Genomic DNA, 24,293 nt, shown 5'->3' with positions numbered 1-24,293 from the left:
CTTCTTCCGTAAAATGTGTTAACTACAGGCCTTTCTTTTTTATACTGAGCGAAATGGGTGCATAAAAAATACGCTGGACTTCTGTACCTATTTGTTCATAGTACGGTCGGCAGATCAAGAATACGTATTATATTTTTTCCCAAGGATTAGGTACTCGTCCATGTACTCGAAACTTCGAACGAAATTTTCGGTCATTTTCTAAGGAAAACGAGCTTAGATTTGGTATATATCTTTTACTAAACTATAAGTTTTTACCCGTTTTTTACATTATTCAACTACACAAAAAGGTTTTTTTACGGAGCTCATTAACCGACGAATACGATTACAACTATGATACATCGATGATATAGAGACAGTTTTTATAATCGCATTAGATCGTTGATCATATACTTTGACAGAAAATTAACGTATAGCGAGGCAGGTCCTATACAATTGTTGGTCTGAGGGGCCAGGCCTCACTCCTTATAGAAGAAGAGAGTTGCAGCTTAGATCCATCACGCTGCTACAATGAGGGTCGGCGGGCTATCAAATGTTAAATTTTGAGACCGAGGTCGATTGCTTAACTTGCTCTTCGAAGCGCGAGGGAGGAGGGATTATCCAATATTGACATTACTCTCGGAAAAAAGAAAATCTCAATATTTCATCATTCACTTGTTTTGATTATTTTTTTTCAAACCAACCTAAATACAGTTCGTTTCATGTAGGATGGTGCGGGTGACAGTTCGTTTCACTCTTGAAAGTTTGCCGCGATTCGCGGTAATAGTACGTTTATGAACGTCATACAGGCGACTGTCACCGTACCCATGCCATGCTATCTGGAAAACACTTTTTAATCCAGCAATAGCAACCTGTAATAATTTTCAAATTAAATGTTTTTTTAAGGAAAATCGAACCTCCCTAAAGTTGACTATTTCTGCAAAATATTCATTTAAATAATGATTTTCTGTACAAAATCGCAGCTATACAAACTTTCCTATTATGTGGGTTGAAGAATTTCTGGTTTCTGTATTTATTGAAATTCTAAATATATACTGATATTATAAAGCTGAAGAGTTTGTTTGTTTGTAGTTTGTTTGTTTGTCTAATCTCAGGAACTACTGGTCCGATTTGAAAAATTATTTCAGTGTTAGATAGCCCATTTATCGAGGAATGCTATAGGTTATACATTATCTCCGTATTCCTACGGGAACGGGAACCACGCGGGTGAAACCGTGCGGCGTCAGCTAGTTAATATTATAAAGCTGAAGAGTTTGTTTGTTTGAACGCGCTAATCTCAGGAACTACTGGTCTGATTTGAAAAATTCTTTCAGTGTTTGATAGCCCATTTACCGAAGAATGCTATAGGCTATATATTATCTCCGTATTCCTACGGTAACGGGAACCACGCGGGTGAAACTGCGCGGCGTCAGCTATGCACAGATACTTTTGCCTTGTTATATCTACTGTGCTTTTGCTATCGCTACTTCTAAGGACGGATCAAGGACAGTAATTTACTAATGGTCAAGCATGGTTTTCTGTGTTGACAACCCATTACCGCGGGCCGTGTTGATTTTATACCATTTACCTACGCGCGCCTGTGTTACCTACTGTAAATGCTACTGCCTACTTGATAATGTGACACGCAACGACTGTCGGTCATGTTAAAAAATCATCGTTAAATTATTTTCTTTCATCAACCTGACCGCTTACAATAACATTTACTTTACCAGCGGTAAATAAGGTATGTAATCTGTATGTCTATTGTCTAGTATATATGTATAAAAGTAAATCTTAGGTACTGAATATACATATCATCATCATCATTATTAACAACCCATATTCGACTCACTGTTGAGCACGAGTCGCCTCTCAGAATGAGAGGGGTTAGGCCTTAGTCTACCACGCTGGCTAAATGTGGATTGGCAGACTTCACACAAAGAGAATTAAGAAAATTCTCATGTATGCAGGTCTCACGATGTTTTTCCTTTACCGTTTGAGACACGTGATATAAAATTTCTTAAAATGCACATAACTGAAAGGTTGGCGGTGCATGCCCCGGACGGAATTCGTACCTACACCCTCCGAATCGAAGGCAGAGGTCATATCCACTGGGCTATTATGTCTCTCTTCTCTATACAATATAGAGTACCTACGTATATGTTCTCTATGGTATTACGGAGGGCTCAAACTACTGAAGTACACTTTGTTTGGTCAGTATTTTTGTGACATTTTCGTAGCATATAGAGAAAGGTTTTTTTTAGAAATTACTCTTGAAGAATTTTGTAGTTTGAAGAGTCAGGGTTTTGTGTCTAGATTCTAGGAAATACTTAAAGGTTCTTTTACTAAATAATACTTAGCTAAATATTACGCAAGACGAAAAACCTACGAAATATTTTTTTTTCATATAAATGAAACATTTCCTAATTTAAGCGTAAACCATTGTGAGATTACAATGAAATATGGTGAAAATCCGGTGAAAATAAAACAACGCTGGGAAATTTTCTGACATCGCGTGTTTCCCTTATTTGGGTCACTCACTCACACCTGTGGCTGCGTGACTGGTAAATATCACCCATTGCGTACGCTCTGGGGCGAATTAAAGTTTACTGGACGGCACTAAACTTAGGGGAGGATTTAATTATCGTCAATATAGGTTTGATCTACTGATTAATGATATATGTAGAATCTACGATACAATTGATTATCGTCCAAATAGGTTTGACTACTACTGATTAATGATACTTACCTATATGTAGAATCTACGATACAATTAATTATTATCGTCAAAATATGTTTGTCTACTACTTATTAAAGATACTTATATGTAGAATCTACGATACAATTAATTATCGTCCAAATAGGTTTGTCTACTACTGATTTTAACGATTTATGTAGAATCTACGATACCATTAATTATCGTCAAAATTGGTCTGACTATTACTGATTAACTGACTGACTACTACTGATATGTAGAATCTACGATACAATTAATTATTATTGTCAAAATAGGTTTGACTACGATGAATCTACGATACAATTAATTATCGTCCAAATAGGTTTGTCTACTACTGATTTTAACGATTTATGTAGAATCTACGATTCAATTAATTATTATCGTCAAAATAGGTTTGACTACTACTGATTAAAGATACTTATATGTAGAATCTACGATACAATTAATTATCGTCCAAATAGGTTTGACTACTACTGATTAAAGATACTTATATATAGAATTTACGATACAATTAATTATCGTCAAAATAGGTCTGACTACTACTGATTAATGATATATGTAGAATCTACGATACAATTAATTATTATTGTCAAAATAGGTTTGACTACTACTGATTAATGATATATGTAGAATCTACGATACAATTAATTATTATTGTCAAAATAGGTTTGACTACTACTGATTAATGATATATGTAGAATCTACGATACAATTAATTATTATTGTCAAAATAGGTTTGACTACTACTGATTAATGATATATGTAGAATCTACGATACAATTAATTATTATTGTCAAAATAGGTCTGATTACTACTGATTAATGACATATGTAGAATTTACGATACAATTAATTATTATTGTCAAAATAGGTCTGATTACTACTGATTAATGATATATGTAGAATCTACGATACAATTAATTATTATTGTCAAAATAGGTCTGACTACTACTGATTAATGATATATGTAGAATCTATGATACAATTCCCCGTGGTAGCCCAGTGAACATGACCTCTGCCTCCGATTCCGGAGGGTGTGGGTTCGAGTCCGGTCCGGGGCATGCACCTCCAACTTTTCAGTTGTGTGCATTTTAAGAAATTAAATATCACGTCATGTCGCAAACGGTGAAGGAAAAACATCGTGAGGAAACCTGCATAACAGAGAATTTTCATAATTCTCTGCGTGTGTGAAGTCTGCCAATCCGCATTGGGCCAGCGTGGTGGACTATTAGCCTAACCCCTCTCATTCTGAGAGGAGACTCGAGCTCAGCAGTGAGCCGAATATGGGTTGATAATGATGATGATGATGATACAATTAATTATTATCGTCAAAATAGGTCTGACTACTATTGAGTAACGATTTATGTAGAATCTACGATACAATTAATTATCGTCAAATATATATTTATGTACATTAAATGGTTTTTATACTTCTTGAACACACTACTCGGCATTATATACCCTATTAAATGCGAATGCGAATCAATGATTTTTTTTTATTCTTTAGGTAAGTACAGTTAGCATTGACAACAATCTCACCTGATGGTAAGTGATGACGCAATCTAAGATGGAAGCGGGCTAACTTGTTAGGAGGAGGATGAAAATCCACACCCCTTTAGATTTCTACACGACATTAAAAGAAATTAATTATTAGCCACTTTTGACCGCCTACATTTCGACGCGCGGGTGACATATCTATAGTACAAAATCTTTGTCAAAATCACATTCACATGTGATTTCGGATCACGAGGCCCTGGTACAAAATTTTCAGATTTAGGTACTTGCAATTTTAAGTTTTTCATATTTACTTAGATCTTTACGTAAGTACGTAAGTATTAATCTGAAAGTTCCAAGGGTTGATTTTATCTTTATGAGTCCCATAAGTTTTTAACAACCTATTTGTAAATGACCCCGAGGTTTATAATTTTTGTATATTATCGCATTGGCATTGGAGGCCAATGGGCAATAATTATAATTTGTCACATTGCGTGTTAGAGTTGTAAGCATTTACCCACTCTGTTTTCAATTGAAATTTTACGACACAAGTGTAGTTAAAAAAAATTTAATAAAAAAAATACAACCGACTACAAAACCTAAAACAAAAAAAGAATTTTTGAAATCGGTTCAGGCGTTTTTGAGTAATCGGTGTACATACATAAAAAAAATACCGACCGAATTGAGAACCTCCTCCTTTTTGAAGTCGGTTAAAAATAATCAAAAGTTAAAATATACAAAGTCTGGCTAGTAAAGTGTGAGAGTAGTTTCCAATCACAGTCAGAAAAAAACACTGCCTACCCTAAAGACTCAATACAAACCTATGTTGGACCACACGATACATAGTGGACAAGGAATTTTCCAACTTTTACTTATAGTGCATACCCTAGCTAAAAACCTTACGCACGCCACTGATTACGTGTATAGGTGTGTTAGGTACCTATCAATATAATAATATAACAATCTCCAGTAATACACAATAGTCATTTATAGAATCTGTAACTAACTGAAGTTTGAAATCGAATCATGGACTTTTCGGATATGGAGCAACATAACGCACGAAAGATAAGATCATCAATCAAATCACACTTTAACCTACCAATTTGGGTCATTAGTTGTATTATATTGTATGGCAGATACATTAGGTATGACCCAAAATAAATATGGGTGTGAATTGACATTTCGAATATAAATTCTCAACCCTGAGTTAGGATTGGGGAAGTTGGTGGTGTTACGCCCTTGTGTCTCGGAGAGCACATTAAGCCATTCGTCTAGGTATCATTACTATGATAGTGATCATAGAAGAATAACATTATCACATAGGGTCCAGCTACATTATATTTGGAAATGCTTTATAATATTGGTATAGAATATAGATGATTCCTAACGATGTCGTAAAGGGAGAAATTAAAAAAAAAAAAATTATGACTGGACAAGTGGACATTGTACATATTTGAGATTTTAACGTATGTTCTTAAAAACAAAAAACTTCGACGAACATCTCAAGAAACTTTCACTAAACTTTTGGATCAAGACTCGGATACTGAAGGCAGTGATTCTTGAGACGGCGCGTATTGTGAGGAGGTTTCTCACTCTGAAGTATCAGTACTACCCCCCTTCAGTTAAATTTTAGAAAGTGGTGTTAAATCAGTTACTTAGTTATTTTAGTATCAATAATCTATTGCACACTAAGCAGTTTGGTCAAGTACAAGGGATCGCTCAACACGCTTTGACGCCTGGGAAGTCACAGGACGCTTTGGGAGTATTTTATGATTTGTCCAAGGCATTTGATTGTGTGCATCATGAAAGCCCTGACCGCCGGTTGCTTGGCCACTCTAATGTCCCGCAGCGGGAGGGATTATGTTTTTTATATTTTTTTTATAGTATTTTGTATTTTGTTTTTTAACTAGACTTATAAATAAATAAGAGAAAAAAAAAACCGTGTCCTTACTTAGTTCTTCCGTTGCATCCAGTCTCCGGCGCCACTCTGCCAAACCGTCGCCTGCAGGCGCGGGCGGCGCGCGCGCACCACAGCCTCTTCCAAAACGGACATCTTTCAGCGTCCACATCATCCGAGGTATCACTTTGTGTAGTACCGTTCATTTTATGTTTATTGTCTACCGTTCATTTTTTTAAACATACACTAGTAGTTAGGACTACAGTTTGGTTGTAATAACAGCTGGTATATGACGATGCTTGAAGCACCTTCTCAAGAAATATGAATGATTAGGTATTTTATTAATCATTATCATCATTAGCAACCAACCATATTCGGCTCACTGTTGAGCACGAGCCTCCTCTCAGAATGAGAGGGGTTAAGCCAATAGTTCACCACGCTGGCCCAATGTGTATTAGCACACTTCACACACGTAAAGAATTAAGAAAAATCTCAGGTATGTAGGTTTCCTCACGATGTTTTTTCTTCACCGTTTGAGACACGTGATATTTGGAGGTGGCGCTTACTCCTTACTTTTGAAAAGTTTGACTATTTGTAAAGTCTACCACCGGTCTGGAATGTGGGTACTTCTGAGAAGAGTACAATGATGATAAAAAATCTTACAGCACTTCACTTAGTACATTTTGAATTACAAAGCTTACGCACGATACACCATTTCGAAACTCCTGAAAAACCCGTACGGCAAAGTTACGCAGATGTGGTAAACTCAACGAGCTGGAGTTTCTGACTTGACAATAGAAAATTATTATTATATAGATTTAATTTAATGATAAAAATTAAAAAGCTTTATAATAATATTTTTTGTAATACCTATAGCATGTTACCTATCCAAATATGGGATCAGAGAATCTATCCAATAAAAAAAATATTATCAAAATTGGACCTCTGTGTAAAAAGTTATGCGTAGTTAACATTTCAATCAATGAGTAGGTAAACAATCAATCACGCCGTGTTTTCCAATAAAAAAGAATTATCAAAATCGGACCACTCGGTAAAAATTATGCGTTGGACATACATAAAAAGGGTTGGTGGTTCGATCCCCGCACCGTTGGACAATTGTCATACCCACTCCTAATACAGTCATTCCCGACTAGTTGGAGGGGAATGGGACTATTGGATCTTATTTATGGCAAATATTCTTTTTTTTTTTTTAAAGTCCGTTTGCCTCACCCGATTACACTTTTTGTAACGCATTCACCAGTTTACCTACTCTCCAACTCAAACGTGATTATAGAAGTTTTACATCGAAAAATTTTAAAACTCTTGTGTTTCGTTTCGAAATTTTACTAGAAATTATAGTTTATACACAGATACATTACATATTAGATAAATTATATACAGAACATAGAAAACGCTAAAACTGCAGCTTTAGCTAAGTATGTAACACAGGACTCTTAATCATAAACTTGTTCAAGCAGCGCGGCTTATACCAAACTGCATAAGCTGCATCACGCAATCAAGAATCATCAAATTCAAACCCCCATTTGTCAGGTACAAAAATCACATGATTTATTCCCGTTTATCTTTTTTCAATATTAATATAATTTTTATTAGTTTAAAAAGGAGACCTTCGCTCAAGTATGTCTCTTTTCATGTTAATTTGTAATTCACTGCACGTTACGTTGTCACGCGATGTAGAGCGCTTAGCTTGACCAGCCTGCGGCAAGAGCGAGCTTCGTACTGCCAAGCTTTGCCAACTAATAAGAAGTATCGACTATACAAGTCAGGAACTAAGAATGTTAGGCTTAGTGCACATTGAATTAGGGCTGCTTCGTAGTTTTTATTACTAGACACAGGGGCATAGCTACCGTATCAGCCGTATCAATGCTATGGGGCCTCCCGGAGTACAGGGGCCCTTGACGTGTAAAAGCAAAAATTATGTGTAATCCATAATCGCATTCACTGGTACTTATCGAATAAAAAACATATAAAACCTGCCGATTTAGAAATGACAAAAGTAAAAAAACACAAGTTTTTTTTATCCCGGGTCTTACTTACTTATTACTTTAAACATTAAGTCTCTCAGACTGTCATTTATTTTAAGCAAGCCTTCTTTTTCAAATATAATATCAAATGTTCTGCAGCTCAATCGCAAAATCCGATTTCAATCCGTTATTATATTTTGTCAATGTCAAAATATGATTTTCGTTTTGCGAGTTTTTTCAAACTGACTGTTTTCCTAGGGTTTTGATATTATATATTGTCGTTTTTTGACTAAATGTATCAAGTTAGAGTCAAATCGTTATTAAAACTGTACCCTTTTAGTTTGACACTGATAATGCAGTGAATATTCAAAGGGATACGAATTATTGCCCACCTGTAAACAAGTAATTTAACTAAGGCAAATATAAGCAAATACAGATTTCTTTGAAAATTGGCCACAAAAATTTTCCTTAATAATTGTCCTAATTTATGGCCAACTTTCAGCTCTGTAAAATTTGTTTAATTTGGGCCCGAGTTTGTACAAAGACTGGGTTTCTCCTTTGATTGAGATAAATTGGGGATGGAAGTCCCTATACATAAGTCCTGATATAATAACAATAAAGTTTGTGAGGTTGTAAGGGTTATCACTCTGGATCTGTAGAACCGTTGTAGAAAATTCCTTTATCATTATAAAGGCTATATTTTAAGCCCACATTCCCACTTGAATGGGTATTATGCGGGTGAAACCGCGGAGGGGTTAAGTTAAAATGATTAAAAAAATCAACTAATAACATATTTCGTACGTAAGTGACATCTTTATGATTAAGAGTGCTGATGAAACCGCAGAGGGGTTAAGTTAAAATGATTAAAAAAAATCGACTAATACATATTTCGTACGTAAGTGTAGACATCTTTATGATTAAGGGTGAAACCGCGGAGGGGTTAAGTTAAAATGATAAAAAAAATCGACCAATACGTATTTCGTACGTAAGTGTAGACCATTTTCATGATCAAGGGTGCTGGTAAAACCGCGGAGGGGTTAAATTGGTCGATTTTTTAAAAAATTATTTTTAAAAAATCGACCAATACATATTTCGTACGTAAGTGTAGACATCTTTATGATTAAGTGTTCTGGTGAAACCGCAGACGGGTTAAGTTAAAATAATTAAAAAATAATCGACTAACACATATTTCGTACGTAAGTGTAGACCATCTTTATGATTAAGGGTGCTTACCCTTTCCGAACGATACATTCGTTTTTATTCGTCGACGGAAATAGGCGGCCTTGGTTCAGTTGAGTGATAGGTGCAATTGAGTTACGTGGACATATCACGACAATACAGAAGAAGACATAAATATCTGAGAGCCTGTCCAGCTTCCATTTTCCCTGTCACGTATATTGTAGACTAGCGGACGCCCGCGGGATGCTCGATATAAGCTTTCAACATCTATTTACATTTTCGGATATAAAATGATCGCTGGACTATTTGTTATACAGAACTGTATAGTAAATAGTCCACCGATCTTTTTACAACACTATAAGGGTTCATTTACACGAGTGGCAACTGCTTCCGACGACCGCAGTCGACTGCAGTCGGCTACGTTAAACACTAACTCAAAACGAACTATTTATAAAAAAAAAATTTTGGAAAATCTTGAATGACATTATTTTTAGTACTTTTCTAGTAAAAAATACAAAATTTTTCTTAAAAAATTAAGGTCTTTGAAAAATGTAATAAAACTTGTACTTAAAATTTTTATTTTTTTAAATAGTTTACAAAAAATCTGTTCTTATCAACACAATTGTTGTAGGGAGATTAATTTATTATATTGTATAAAAGGCTTATAGTTAAGTAATAATTATAAAGTTTATGTGGTTCATGTTAAGCTCTGGAGCACTTCATCCGTTTGGTGGAGGCGTCCATCTTGCACACTTCAAATGGACTGCACTTTTGGTTACCGCAATATACACCTGCACCACCAGCTGGAACAAACACGTTGAATATTAAAGAAAGGAAGAAGGACAAAAGTCAAAATAGAACCGGCTAAGTGCGAGTCGAACTCGCGCACGAAAGGTTCCGTATGTATCAGTTTCTATAAAAAACGGCAAAATAATCACGTATTTTGGTATGGGAGCCCCCTTAGTTTTTTATTTTATTCTGTTTTTTAGTACCTATTTGATGTATTATATAATCTGTGAAAAACTCTAACCGTATAAGTATCACTAGAGCCTGGGGACAGACGGACGGACGGACAGTGGAGTCTTATAGATAAGCCCTTAAACAAAAATTACCTGTGAAATGAACCAACGTGAATAACGCTTAAACGGATGTTACTATATCAAAAAATAACTCTGAGCACTATGCCGTCATTTCTGAGCGGTACAGGTGAGTACGCGAGTTATCGGAATTTCTCAGGTACAAATAACGGCCTCCGTGGCGCAGTGGTATGTGCGGTGGATTTACAAAACGGACGTTACCCGTAAACGCCGTATGTATTTCCAGTGAAGGGGTCAAAATTCAAGACCATTTAAAAAAAGTATCAAGTAGCCTATTATTCTCCTGGTTGATAGACTTACATTGGTTTTTATCCTTGCCGTTGTTGCCGCCGTAAGCAGCGACATCCACACAGGACTTGGAGTTGCAGGCGTTGGGGCAGCACTGCTTGCCGTGACTGCAGTCGTAATTCTGCACACACTTGGGAGTGCAGCCGTACACTTTGGAAGCCAGGGGACAGTTGCCGGCTGGAGGCAGAACAAGATTCTTTTAAATCTAGGCAGCCATCTTTTTATGCTCTTTAAAAATTCATTTATTAAAAAGAAATCGTAAAAAAAAGTAGAAGAAGAAGAAATATTTTATTGCACACAAAAATACAATTATAAATTAAAACAATAAAAAGATAAATTAAACTTAGCATGCAAAGGCGGCCTTATTACTAAAAGTAATCTCTACCCGGCAACCCCTGACGAGAGAACTTGCGAAGAAAGAGCGGGAAGGTGCAATACATTATATGTAATTATATATATAAATAATTAAATAAATATATAAATATAATATTAAAATTTACATATGTATTACATAATATATTACAACTAATAATATATATAAAAAAAAAATCAGAACATAAAATCGATCTGATCACTTTCAAGGCGGTGCCAACACAATGATGCATTAATTCAAGCCGTTCAAATCATAAAGTTTTACGATTTTCAGGCAGTTCTTTCCCGTGGACATTAGTTCAGTTATTTTCATTTTAACACAAAATTACTTAACGGATTTTCATAGAACTTAAATGGGACCAATCTGGAAGTATATTCTTTCAAACAAAAAAAGAATTTTCAAAATTTGTTAAGAAATGACGAAGTTATGAAGTAACAAACATAAAAAAAAAATAAACATTCGCGTCGAGTAGAGAAGTCGGTTAAAAATCAATTATATCACTAATGGTGTATTAGGACCCGAGTTTTATATGAAAGGGGATTAGCAGCTTAGAATTATCATGCTACTTTAATCAGAGAGAGCCGTGATAGCCCAGTGGATATGACCTCTGCCTTCGATTCCGGAGGGTGTGTACTCCAACTTTTCAGTTGTGTATTTAAGAAATTAAGTATCACGTGATTACAAACGGTGAAGGAAAACATGGTGAGGAAACCTGAGAATTTCTTAATTCTCTGCAAGTGTGAAGTCTGCCAATCCGCATTGGGCCAGCGTAGTGGACTATTGGCCTAACCCCTCTCATTCTGAGAGGAAACTTGAGCTCTGCAGTGAGCCGAATATGGGTTGATAACGACGACTTGAATCAGAACAGTGTTTTCGATAACGAATTTAGTAAGCTATATTAAAGAGTGGCTCACCAGCTTCTGTGTATCCAATGATGAACACAACGGCCAGGACGCTCAGTACTATCGTCAGGGAACCTGGAAATATAAATAATCATATCGTTACACGTTTTTAGGTATGGAGTCGGTGCGTAGAGTCTAACGGGCGAGGATCGGACCACGACTTCTCGGTGATGAGATGAGTGGTGGTAAAAGTTAGTTTGACACCCTTGACAGTGTTGAAATGTGCATTTATTTGCTGAATAAACGTTCGTATCTTTTTACGTTTACTTAGAAGATTTTTTTTAATAACTTCATGGGACCGTAGACCTCTGTTACACTTTAAATTTCATCTTGATACCTTTTCCGGAATAAAGGGTCTTAACAGACAGACAGACTTGGACGGCCGCATGGCGCAGTGGGTAGTGACCCTGCTTTCTGCATCCATGGCCGTGGGTTCGATTCCCACAACTGGAAAATATTTGTGTGATGAGCATGAGTGTTTTCCAGTGTCTGTGTGTATTTATACATTATATAAGTATTTATATGTAGTATATAATTGTATATTAATATTATAATATCAACTATCTTAGCACCCATAACATAAGATACTCTGTATGCTAACTTTGGGGCTAGATAGTGATGTGTATTGTTTAAGTATATTTATTATATATTTATTTATAGACTGACAACACAAGACCTTGAAAAAACGCATAACAACAACCTAGTACGCCAGTTCAAAGTTACATCGCCCATTCGATCACGATCTGTCATAAACGCAATCTCTGAGCAGCCGGACTTTACAGACAATTATGTTTGTGAATTTGCATGCGATACTAGTCCATAGGTATTTAGTCTAATGCTGATAATGATGATCCATTGGCCAGTGAGGGTTATCGCCTGAACTTGACACCGTTGATTGTTATTTAGCTTACCCAAATATTTATTCATTTAAAATAGGTAAATAACCGTGTATGTAGGACAAAATAACAGATCTAATAGCTACGGTCATTTGAGGTGCACTCGCCACTGATATCTCAGCTCATGAATCATCATTAATTTAGGCTAAAATATAATTTAGGATGCACTCATAACTTTAGCAAATGATAGTTTATACTAGAGATAGGGCACTAGCGCATATAAACTGAGGCAGACAAATATGCATAATCATAATCAGTGGCGGTTTTAGGGGGTGGCGAACAGGGCAACACTTTAATATTGTTGTTTTGTGTTTAGGAACTGGAAAAAGTACTTAAATACATAATGCCAGTAAACATAATAATTACTTACTCCATTAATAATATTAAATTATTATTAATGGAGTAAGTATTGATGTTTTTTCGGGCATTTAATTTTTATGTTTTGTTAAATTGTTAAGTATATTATTGTTATTGATTAATGTTTTTGTATTTAAATTAGTAATGTTTTCTTTCTTTTTTTCTCTTTTATGTTATTTTTGTCATAGTTTGTAATTTTGTTTGTAATTATCTATGATTATAATGTATGTATAGCCTGGGAAGACGAATAGGGCAACTGTAATGTCTTCCCGGGTATTGATTAAGTAAATAAATAAATAAATAAATAAATAAAATTGTACATGTGTGCGCTCAGTGGAGTCGCTAAATTCGAATAATTTTTTGAGGTGAATTTGTAGGCATGTAACACATAGTATAAAATAATCATTGCTCATAGGTAGGTATGTACTCGTAGTTGCAATATTTTATTACTTACCAACTAGAAATTATTTTTCCTGTTCAGTTTTCTTATATATCCATTGACATATTTTAATTAGCCACGGGCTACGCCAACGTATCACGGGGCTCTCAAAAATTTTTGGAAATAGAAAATCCTAAATTGATCAGCGATGAGAATCTAAAATCGGATCTTTTGCGTCAAAGAGGTCATAAAAAGATTCCATCATTAGTTTGAAGAGAAATAACTTTGTCACGCAGCAGCTTTAAGAGCCTTTAATAATCCCTCGCGACGCTCAGGATTATTGTTTATTTCCTATAATAGCTTCCTCGGTATTTAATAAGCACATATTTGGCAACAAAAAACAATTTTGCTGTCTAGTATAACAATTAGATAAACTATAATAATTGTTTGAATAGGACCTTAATCAAAACAAGGGTGTAATCTCTGGATCTACAGAACCGACTTTAAAAACTCTTTTCCCATTAGAAAGCCTAATTAGCCTAGAAGGTATTATGGTTTATGTATTAGTGTGTAGTTATTTGTATGTATGTATAATGTACATTATTATTACGTACACACCACCTACAGTTATTTTAATAAATTCTTAAGCCTAAGGTTGCCTGGAAGAGATCGCTACTAAGCGATAAGGCCGCCTTTTGTATTCTACTTTTTCTTATGTTCCTGTTTTGCTTGTTTTCTTTATAGTGGTGTACAAATAAATAGTATTTAAAAAAAGCCACGTTATTTGTGAATGACATAGGCTACATTTTTGTCTGCATATTCTAACGGGAACGGGAACGGGAACTACGCGGTTGAAAGTTGTAACCGCAGGCCGTCGGCTAGTTAACGATATAGTCACAGTAGATATAACAAGATATAGTTATATCGCAAAGTTTAATGTAGTTTATTCGATAGTCCTACATGCTCTTTAACCAAAGTACCTAAACTATTTTATGCCATGACGCATTCTCTCAATTGGATAAAGGGAATAAACATGCGGTTTTAATGTCATCTTTTGCTTGATAACTCAGACAACGAGGAAAATAAGGAACAAACAACAAATTGCAATAAATACCTATTTAGGTATTTTAACAATTTTTCCTGTGACCTGTGACCTTGTAGAAATAAACATCGATACTTCTAGATTTAAGTATCCTACTAATATTATAAACGCGAAAGTTTGTATGTTTGGATGTTTGTTACTCTTTAACGTCGCAATTGCTGAACCGATTTGGCACTAATTTAAAATGGATATAGATTAACAACACATAGGGATAAACCCGAAAAAATCTATGGTTTCCCGAAATTTGCAAAAAACTGATGATTTGAAGTAGAGATAGATTATAGTCTGGATTAACATATAGACTACTTTTTATCCTGCAAAAATCCATGGCTCCCAAGAGATTTGTGAAAAACTAAATTCCACGCGGACGAAGTCGCGGGCGTCCGCTAGTTATTATCTATATTTATCGATACATGTAATAACTGTAGGTACAAACATACATGTAATAACTGTAGGTACAAACCGAGTATGTATTTATATCGATACATGTAATAACTGTAGGTACAAACCGAGTATGTATTTATTACTCAGACCGGTTTATTATGTACGTGCAGTGAATGCAGTGGCTTGCACAAGGTGTTTAACTTGGGTAAACACATGAAGGTACCTACAAATTGTACAAAATGGAAAATTCTTTTTTCAATCAGGTTAGTAATGACGTACAGGGTAGACGGTACAGTTTTACAGACAGCATTTACGAAGTGTACGCCACTGTGTGTGTACCAGTGTGAATGCCAATGATTGTACTTATACTATTAGATACGTTACGTGCCCACAAAATCACCGCAAAAAGTGTTCCAACCACAGTTTTTTTTTTAATTCTCTACAAGTTAGCCCTTGACTACAATCTCGCCTGATGTTGCAATCTAAAATGGAAGCAAGCTAACTTGTGAGGAGAAGGATGAAATCCACACTCCTTTCGGTTCCACAACATCGTACCGGAACGCTAAATCACTTGGCGGCACGTCTTTGTCGGTAGGGTGTTAACTATCCACGACCGAAGCCTCCCACCAGCCAGACCTGAACGAATTAAGACCTCAATCGACCCAGCCCGGAATCGAATACAGGACCTCCGTCTTGTAAATCAACCGCGCTTACCACTGCGCCATGGAGGCCGTCATAATTCAACATAGTCGTATACTTATGTAGCTGTGTTAGCCCAGTGGATATGACCCCTGCCTCCGATCCCGGAGGGTGTGGGTTCGAATCCGGTACGAGGCATGCACCTCCAACTTTTCAGTTGTGTGCATTTTAAGAAATTAAATATCACGTGCCTTAATCGGTAAAGGAAAACATCATGAGGAAACCAGCATACCAGAGAATTATCTGCGTGTGTGAAGTCTGCCAATCCGCATTGGGCCAGCGTGGTGGACTATTGGCCTAACCCCTCTCATTCTGAGAGGAGACTTAAGCTCCCCAGTGAGCAGATTATGGGTTGATAACGATGATACTTATCTATGGTAGAAGAAGCATAGGCTGACAATCTTTCAACCTTCCTAAAATAAGGTTTGTAGGTATCTACATATCTATCGCAGGATTCCGGTCTTTTAAACTCATCTATTTATTTCGGTCATATTATTATTAGGTAGCTATTTGATGCCATTTTTATTATTTTCCGAAAAAAAAAACGCATTCAAATATTGAACCTTTTAAAAATATATTTGTTTAAATAATGAAAGTCACATCGCTAGCTAGCAAGATAGATTTTAAAAGTCGGTTAAAACAATAAATGTTTATTTTTCTTCAGGAAAACAATAGTTCTATAAAAAGCAGGTAAAATCTGATATTTTCAACCAATTGAAATTTGAAGCCCCAATAGCTCCGTGGTCGGATTCAAATCCGGGAGATCATAGACATGCATAGGCTGACAGTCTTTCAACCTTCCTAAAATAAGGTTTGTTGGTATAACTATTTGGTATATCTATTGGATTCCGGACTTTTACTCTCATTTATTTATTTCGGTCAAATTATTATTAGTTATGTATTTGATGCCATTTTTATGTTGAACGCAATAACGATCATAAGAACAGGATGTCTCTGATCAAACAAACCGGATAATTTAATTGAAATTTCGTGTTCTTATTGATGTCAAGATCGAATACCTATACGAGTAACTACCTACATATTTTGGCAAGCCACCATTACGTTTGATATAGGTATAGGTACTGGTAGTTTATTGACTTTGCATAATATGACCATGGCAATTACTAATAATTTATTGATAACTGATGAAAATTTTGACGGCCTTCGTGGCGCAGTAGTGTGCGCGGTGGATTTTCAAGACGGAGGTCCTGGGTTCGATCCCCAGCTAGGCCTATTGAGGTTCTCTTAATTGGTCCAGGTCTGGCTGGTGGGAGGCTTTGGCCGTGGCTAGTTACCACCCTACCGATAAAGACGCCAAGCGATTTAGCGTTCCGGTACGATGTCGTGTAGAAACCGAATGGGGTGTACTTACATATTAGCCCGCTTCCATCTTAGATTGCATCATCACTTACCATCAGGTGAGTGTATTCAAGATTGTAGTAAAGGGCAACTTGTAGAGAATAAAAAAAAATACTAATTAGTGTTGTTTTACAGAATAAACGTACGAAAAATGCGGTTGTTATTGATTTGATGTTAATTATATTAGGTGGCTAATAGACCAAAGTTAGTGCTTAGGTAATGCTATGGCGGATAATGGGAGCATCGGGAAGCTATGGTCTCCTTCTGGGAAACTGTGATGTAGAGTTAAGAGATTTCTACGGGGACTTTCATTCTATCCGTCACAAGTGTGAACTGTGACGCAGTTTCTTGACTTTTTGACAAAAACCTCCGAGCTACAGATATGGGGAATCTGTACTCTATTTCTACGGGAGATAAGCCGTCGAGTTGGCAGATATGATTTTTTGGCGTTCCATTGGCTCAGTCACCAGGGGACGAGATGAAACACCGTGTGGTATAATCGATAGGATTTCCCTACGAATCCGGAGTCGAGCCCATTAAAAAAAGTTATTTGGGGTGTATATTAAGAAATATCTTCTATCAGCATAGAGTTTGGAAGACAAAGGGTTGGTTTGAGAGCACATAAAACAATTGTCGATTTTGCGTGTGATCCAGTGCCGGATTTACTATCAGACGAAGTAGGCTGGAGCCTAGGACGGCAAATATTCGGGGGCGGCAAATTTAGCTCAAAAATTTTCGTTTACAGAAATAAATAAAAACGTTACAAATATACGTGGCGAATATATAGAGAAAACGAAAACAAATTTTGAAAAAAGTAACGATAATTTAATGAAAATTAACGAAAAACTGATGTTATTAAGTCGATAGAGCACAAATTTTAAAGTTACAATTTTTTTTACAAATTAAAACGAATTTTTCCAAATTTTTGAGTTCCAGTAGAAGCGGCAAAAATTAAACAGCCTACTAGCGGCAAACTTGTAAATCTACCACTAGTGTGATCTCTTTCTGATTACGTCGATCTGCTGTGCTGTGACTTAGGATTTTGAGTGTCCCAGAATATAGTGCACCTGTGTTTGTGTACATACTTGTGCACTATATCTTACGGTAGTGTCATTATAATTGTTTACACGGCTATGCCTAAGGCGCGGTGGTTAAATTTTACCTTTTACTTTTAAAATCCTTGATCTGATCCGGGCAAAGTAGACGATTGCCGACGATTTAACGCAATATCAATATTTATTCCGACCTTACAAAATACCGCTAAGTACCTACCTAGATACTAAATAGTTACCGTTACAATAACACTCAGACCAATTAATTGTGACGGCCTCCGTGGCGCAGTGGTATGCGCGGTGGATTTACAAGACGGAGGTTCTGGGTTCGATCCCCGGCTGGGCCGATTGAGGTTTTCATAATAAGTCCAGGTCTAGCTGGTGGGAGGCTTCGCCGTGGCTAGTTACCACCCTACCGACAAAGACGTACCGTCAAGTTATTTAGCGTTCCGGTACGATGTCGTGTAGAAACCGAAAAGAGTGTGTTTCATCCTACTCGTAACAAGTTAGCCCGCTTTCATCTTAGATTGCATCATCACTTACCATCAGGTGAGATTGTAGTCAAGGGCTAACTTGTAAAGAATAAAAAAAAAAACTACCTAGATACTAGATAGTTACCGTTACAATAATACTCAGACCAATTAATATTGGTCTGAGCATTAATGATACTATATGTATGGTCATCAATTAACGCATTAGTTTTAATAGTTGCAAAATATTTTGATGTTGTAAGTTTTAAAATTAGTTTAAGATTTGTACCACATTAACTAAGTTGAAAATAAAAAAAAATAGATTTAGATGACGGTAAAAGACATTTTTCCGGAAGAAAATAACCGCATTCAAAGATACCTATACCTACCTACTGAAACTTTTAAAAAATATACTTATTCATCTAAATATTGAGTAACATCGCTAGCAAGAAGCTGGGTTTTAAAAGTCGGTTAATACAATAAATTTTCATTTTTCTTCTTAGTTCTTTAGAAAGCAGGTAAAATTCAATAGTTTTTAACCAATTGAAATTTGAAGCCCTAATAGTTCCGTGGTCGGATTAAAATCCGGGTGATCATAAATTCTATCCCCGTCCGATGCTTTATTGTCAAACTCACTGTTAGTGCAGGCTTTTCACTTTGTTGATACCACTGTTAATTCAACTAATTATTTCTTTAAATAAATATTACAGTTGGAGAATATGAAAAAAATGGCTAATATTGTACAAATAAATAAATAAATAAAATAAAAAATAAAAAAATAAAAAAGCCTTTTATTTCTTCTTATTTACAATTAATTAGGTAATAAGTATTTTAATTTGTTAATTGATAAATTAAGTAATTTTACAATTTTAAAATGTTTATTTATTATATCTTCCCTTTTATTTAAAAGAAGAACCCTTTACGGTGAAGGCCTCCTCCAGGTGCTGCCATTTTGATCGGTCTTTTGCCTTCAGTAGCCAGTTTTTGCCGGTAAAATTTATGATGTCGTCGACCCACCGATAACGTGGTCTGCCTCTGCCTCGTGATCCTTTAGGTCCCGGCCATTTCGTTATTCTGACAGTCCAACGGTCATCTGTGAGTCGAGCGACATGTCCGGCCCATTTCCATTTGGCTTTAAGTGCGAAGGTTAGGGCGTCGATTATTTTTGTTTTCTGCCTGATGATGGAGTGACGGATTTTGTGAATTTTTTTGATATTAGTTATGCTTCGTTCCATAGCTCTTTGGCAAGTCCTAATCATTGTTTTAGCCTTCTTGGTAAATTTCCAAGTCTGGCAGCCGTAAGTTAAAGTAGGTAGGATGCAGGTGTTCATTATTTTACTTTTCAGCTTCATAGGCATTTGGCTTTTCAATATTTCTTTCATACTCCAAAATTTGTTCCATGTAAATTTAATTCTCCTTTCTATTTCTTCTTCGTTCCTATCATTTTGAAAGGATATTTGTTTGCCTAAATATATATATTTATTTATGAATTCCAGTTGCGTGTTTTCTACTATTATTGGAGTTTCTATATGGTTAGTCATTATTTTTGATTTACTAAAATTTATTTCTAATCCTGCTTTTTTGCTTGCTTCGTTCAGTGAATTCACCATGAGGTTCATTTGCGCACTACTTTCTGAGAAAATGGCTATATCGTCGGCAAATCTCAGATGGCTCAAGTACTTTCCTCGAATGTATATTCCAATATTTTTCCATTGTAGAGTGCTTAGGGCTGACTCGAGCACGGCTATGAAAATTTTCGGAGATAGGGGGTCACCTTGTTTTACACCGCGTTTAATAGCAAATGGTGGACCTGTTGATTCTAGTTGGATCTTACTTGTGCTATTTTCGTAAAGATGTTTCAGTATTTTTATGTATTCTTGGTTTATATTTAAGTTTAGCAATGTTTTCCATATAGCCTGGTAAGTCAAGCTGTCGAACGCTTTTTTGTAATCAATAAAGCCTATGTAGAGCGGCTTCCGGTATTCTTGGAATTTTTCTATCAATATTTCGATTGCGTGTATGTTGTCTATTGTAGAAAATCCAGATCTAAAGCCTGCTTGCTCTATTGGCTGACTCGACTCTATTGTTCCTTTTATTCTTTTCTCTATGAGAGAGGCGAAGAGCTTATAAAGACATGGTAGTATGCTTATTGGACGGTAGTTGGAAATGTTGTGTGGGTTTCCCTTTTTGTATAGCAGTATTATTGTAGATTCTGTCCACTGTCTGGGGGCGACACCTTTCTCTATAATTTCATTAAATAATTTTGTCAGGGGGCATGCTATACATAAGCCCGCAGTTTTTATTGCTTCGTTTGATACTTTGTCAGAACCAGGACTTTTATCATTTTTCAGCTTCTTTATTTCGCTTAAAACTTCAGTTATATCGAAGGGAATATATTCAGTATGCGATGGCTCTTCATTATAGGCTATATCGTTCATGTGCGTAACGTTTTCTACAAGGCTCTCACTGTATAGTTTTTTATAGAAAGCTGTCGCTATTTTAAGTATATCTCTTCGATTATGGACCATATTAGTAGAGTCGTGTAAGCTCGTAATCCATGATTTGTGAGTTCTGAGTTCCTTGTAGGCCTTTTTCATGCTGCTATTACTTGTTAGGTGTTTTTCTATTATATTTTTTCTATGTTCTTCATAGTCTGCTTTGAGATATTTGCTAGTAAGTTTGTAAAGAGCGCTTAACTCATTTTTCATACTTCTAGTTTTAGGTTTGATCTTCTGTAGTTCATACTTTCTTTTTAATAAATCCATAGTTCGATCATTTATAATTTTGTTTTTTGATTGGTTCGCTGGATTATATGCCAGTTGTTGACTCGTGGTAATAGCGTGGATTAGTTTGTCGTAAAATGTTTGAACTGTATTTTCGTTAATTATCATTAAATTATTGATGGATGTATTAAGAAGTTCTAGGTAAGTTTTTATCTCGTCATCCTGTAGTAATGAACTTTTTGGTTGGTTGCCATAATTTTTTCTTGATTTTTTATGTGCTGTTTGCAGCTGCAGGGTTGCTCTAACCTGTCTGTGATCTGACGAGAACGGTAAGTCGATCACCTCGATGTTAGTGACATTGCCTTTGAGATTTGATAGTATAAAATCTATTTCGTTTTTTGTAGAGCCATCCGGTGATCTCCAGGTCCATCTGCGCTTGTCTTTTTTCTTGAAGAAAGTGTTCAAGATGGGCAAGTTGTTTTCAAATGCGAACTCTATCAACATTTCCCCTCTGCCGTTCCTGGTACCGTATCCGTATTTAATTATCGAATTTTCTCCCGACTTTGCTAGGCCTATTTTTGCGTTAAAGTCGCCCATGACTATAACATTTCGGTTGGACATCGAGAGTGCCGTATTTAAAGTTTTGTAAAATTCTTTGATGTCTTCATCAGGCGCTGCCTCCGTTGGTGCATAAACTTGAATAATGGATAGTTTTAATTTGTCAAATGAGAGATTCAGGATAGCTACTCGTTCAGACAATCCGTTAAAATTCAATATGTTTTCTTTAAGGTATTTTTTTACTATAAAGCCGACACCATGAAGCCCGGGTGTTTGTCCTATGTAGAACAGTATGAAATTCCTGTATTCCTCAATTGAGTTCCCGAGGCGCTTAGTTTCGGATAGACCAATAACGTCAAATTTAATTCTTTTTAATGCTGTATCGAGCTCTAGTAGGCGTTCGTGTGAAGATAGACTGCGTACGTTGTAAGTAGCAAGGTAGAGATTGTTATGTTTCATTTTTGAGCTTTGTTTGGTGTCAATATTGATATTGATATTATGTTGTTCTGGAGGGTTTTGGTCTGCGTCTCCCACGATGACCAATCGGCTTGGGAGCGTAGTTTTGTTATAGTATTCTTGAGTTTTTGGTATTGTTTTGGTATTCTGGAGGGGGCCATCTAAATTTCATGCCATTTCGGGTCGCACCATGTATGAAGTTATAGAGTTGGAGTTTGCTCTATATTTTTTGTGCGATTTTTTCTTTTGTGTGTAGTTATTTTCGTTAAGGAATATGTGTTCTGGAGATTCTGACAACACTCTCTTGTTATGGGTGAGTTCTTTTTTATCTTTAATAATAAGTTTGTCATATTTTATGTAGGCTATGTTTCCCTTTTCAATTTCCATTTTTTGTTTGATTTTCAAGTCTCTCCTTACGTCAAGAACTTTTTTGGGGAATTCTTCCTGAACACGAATGTTTAAACCTACTAAAAATTTCTTATTTTTTAATAACTGTATTTTTTTACCCAGCGTTGTTAGGCAAACAGAGATTGGTCTAGGTTTATTCTCTATATTTCCAAATCTTTTGACGGATTGTATTTCGAAGCGTTCTGTCTTTATTTTCATTTGGTTATTTATTATGTCTAATATTTTGTCTTGAAGCTGGAAGTAAGACTCTCTTTTATCGTTTTGCTCTACTCCAAAAAACACTAAATTTCTCTGCATGTTATGTTTTTCTATGGCACTTATTCTTTTCTCCTGGTTTTCAAGCTCGGATTGTAAGTATTCCAAATCTTTATTAAGACCTTCAAATTTTTGATTCATATGGGCAGTGATCTGGGAAGTTATAATTTCTTCTGAAGATGTAATGCGTGCTTCAATCGAACTTAATTTATAGCTAAATTCAGTTTTCATTTCTCTGAACAGTTGATTTAGTTCGTCCATTTCTATGAAGCTTGGGTGAGCTCAAAGGTTTGTTTACACCTGCAAGTGACCTCTCGCGGTATAGCGGAGAAACGCGGAGTGACGAACTAAAGTGGTCGAATTTGTCTTCTATCAAGTAGTTCTTGGATGTGTGACTAGATGGCGCTGTACTGTGGGTATGACTTGCAAATTTGATATTTAATATTGTATTTTTATTCAAATTTCACAATTTCGCTTGTCACACTTTAACACCAATTTGTTATTCGCCAAGAACTTCACTTTAGTCACTTTAATATATATTTTCGCCGGATCTTTCTTCAAATTGGTAAAATTCGTCGAGTAATCTCCCGTGCAGTGACCGTTGTTTGTTTCACTATTTTCGAGTTGTTTCTTCGGTATTTGTCTTTGCCCACAATATATAGTTGGAATTAGCCTATTAACTTCACTTTTCACAAACTTTTACAGAGTTTTACGTAGTTAAACTATTTTTGCTTTGATTAGCTAGCGGAGTTATTTGTAAACAGTTGGAACAGAGGCGCCCTCACACATTGTACAAATAATCTAAATAAAATAAAATAAAAAAATTAAATATACGAACCTACCTACCTAGGTGTTACTCAATTATTATTAGACAACTTGAAAACCTATTTAATTTATTATAATGAATAAGTAAACTTACCCATCTTTATTATTATTTATTTATTAATTAACTCCGCACAAGCCAAGCACTCTGTATGTTATCTGTCTGTTTACTGGTCAGTACTCAGTAGTCTAGTCAAGTCAGTGTTGAGTGTCCACATACATTCCTTGTGCATACTTATACATATCTACTGTGCTTATACGCACAAACGAGTATGTATAGCGGTACTGGTTCTGGACAAAGAGTATTAATGCAAATATTATCTAGTACTAGTGGACCCGGTCAAGCTTCGTTTTGACTTACGGGCACTTCTTCCCTATCCCTACTCTACACTACTCTACCCCTACCATACCCTACCCCTTTACTCTTAAACATTTGTATGGGAAAT

At 35.8% G+C, this 24,293-nt stretch overlaps 2 protein-coding genes across 2 annotated transcripts in view; both read right to left on the bottom strand.

The window, feature by feature from the left end:
* The window catches only part of LOC112049084 (protein tyrosine phosphatase domain-containing protein 1), a 52,981-nt gene extending 46,650 nt beyond the window's left edge, over positions 1-6,331 (bottom strand). The window contains exon 1 of the mRNA XM_052885793.1: positions 6,158-6,331. Coding sequence (XP_052741753.1) covers positions 6,158-6,309 — 152 coding nt within the window. The 5' untranslated portion in view covers positions 6,310-6,331. The remainder of the gene's footprint in view (positions 1-6,157) is intronic.
* Positions 6,332-9,828: 3,497 nt separating this feature from the next.
* LOC112049103 (uncharacterized) lies at positions 9,829-24,074 on the bottom strand. The gene is made up of 4 exons (XM_052885789.1): positions 23,945-24,074; positions 11,940-12,002; positions 10,665-10,829; positions 9,829-10,070 (listed from the first exon to the last, which is right to left on the bottom strand). Exons 1-4 carry the CDS (start codon positions 23,946-23,948, stop codon positions 9,970-9,972), a joined length of 333 nt encoding a protein of 110 aa, XP_052741749.1. The 5' UTR covers positions 23,949-24,074; the 3' UTR covers positions 9,829-9,969.
* Between the last annotated feature and the right edge of the window lie 219 nt (positions 24,075-24,293).

Source organism: Bicyclus anynana, chromosome 2 (assembly GCF_947172395.1).
Source record: "Bicyclus anynana chromosome 2, ilBicAnyn1.1, whole genome shotgun sequence".
Taxonomy (NCBI): Eukaryota; Metazoa; Arthropoda; class Insecta; order Lepidoptera; family Nymphalidae; genus Bicyclus; species Bicyclus anynana.
The sequence above is the reverse complement of the archived record's forward strand: the minus strand, read 5'-3'. Positions and strand labels throughout refer to the sequence as shown.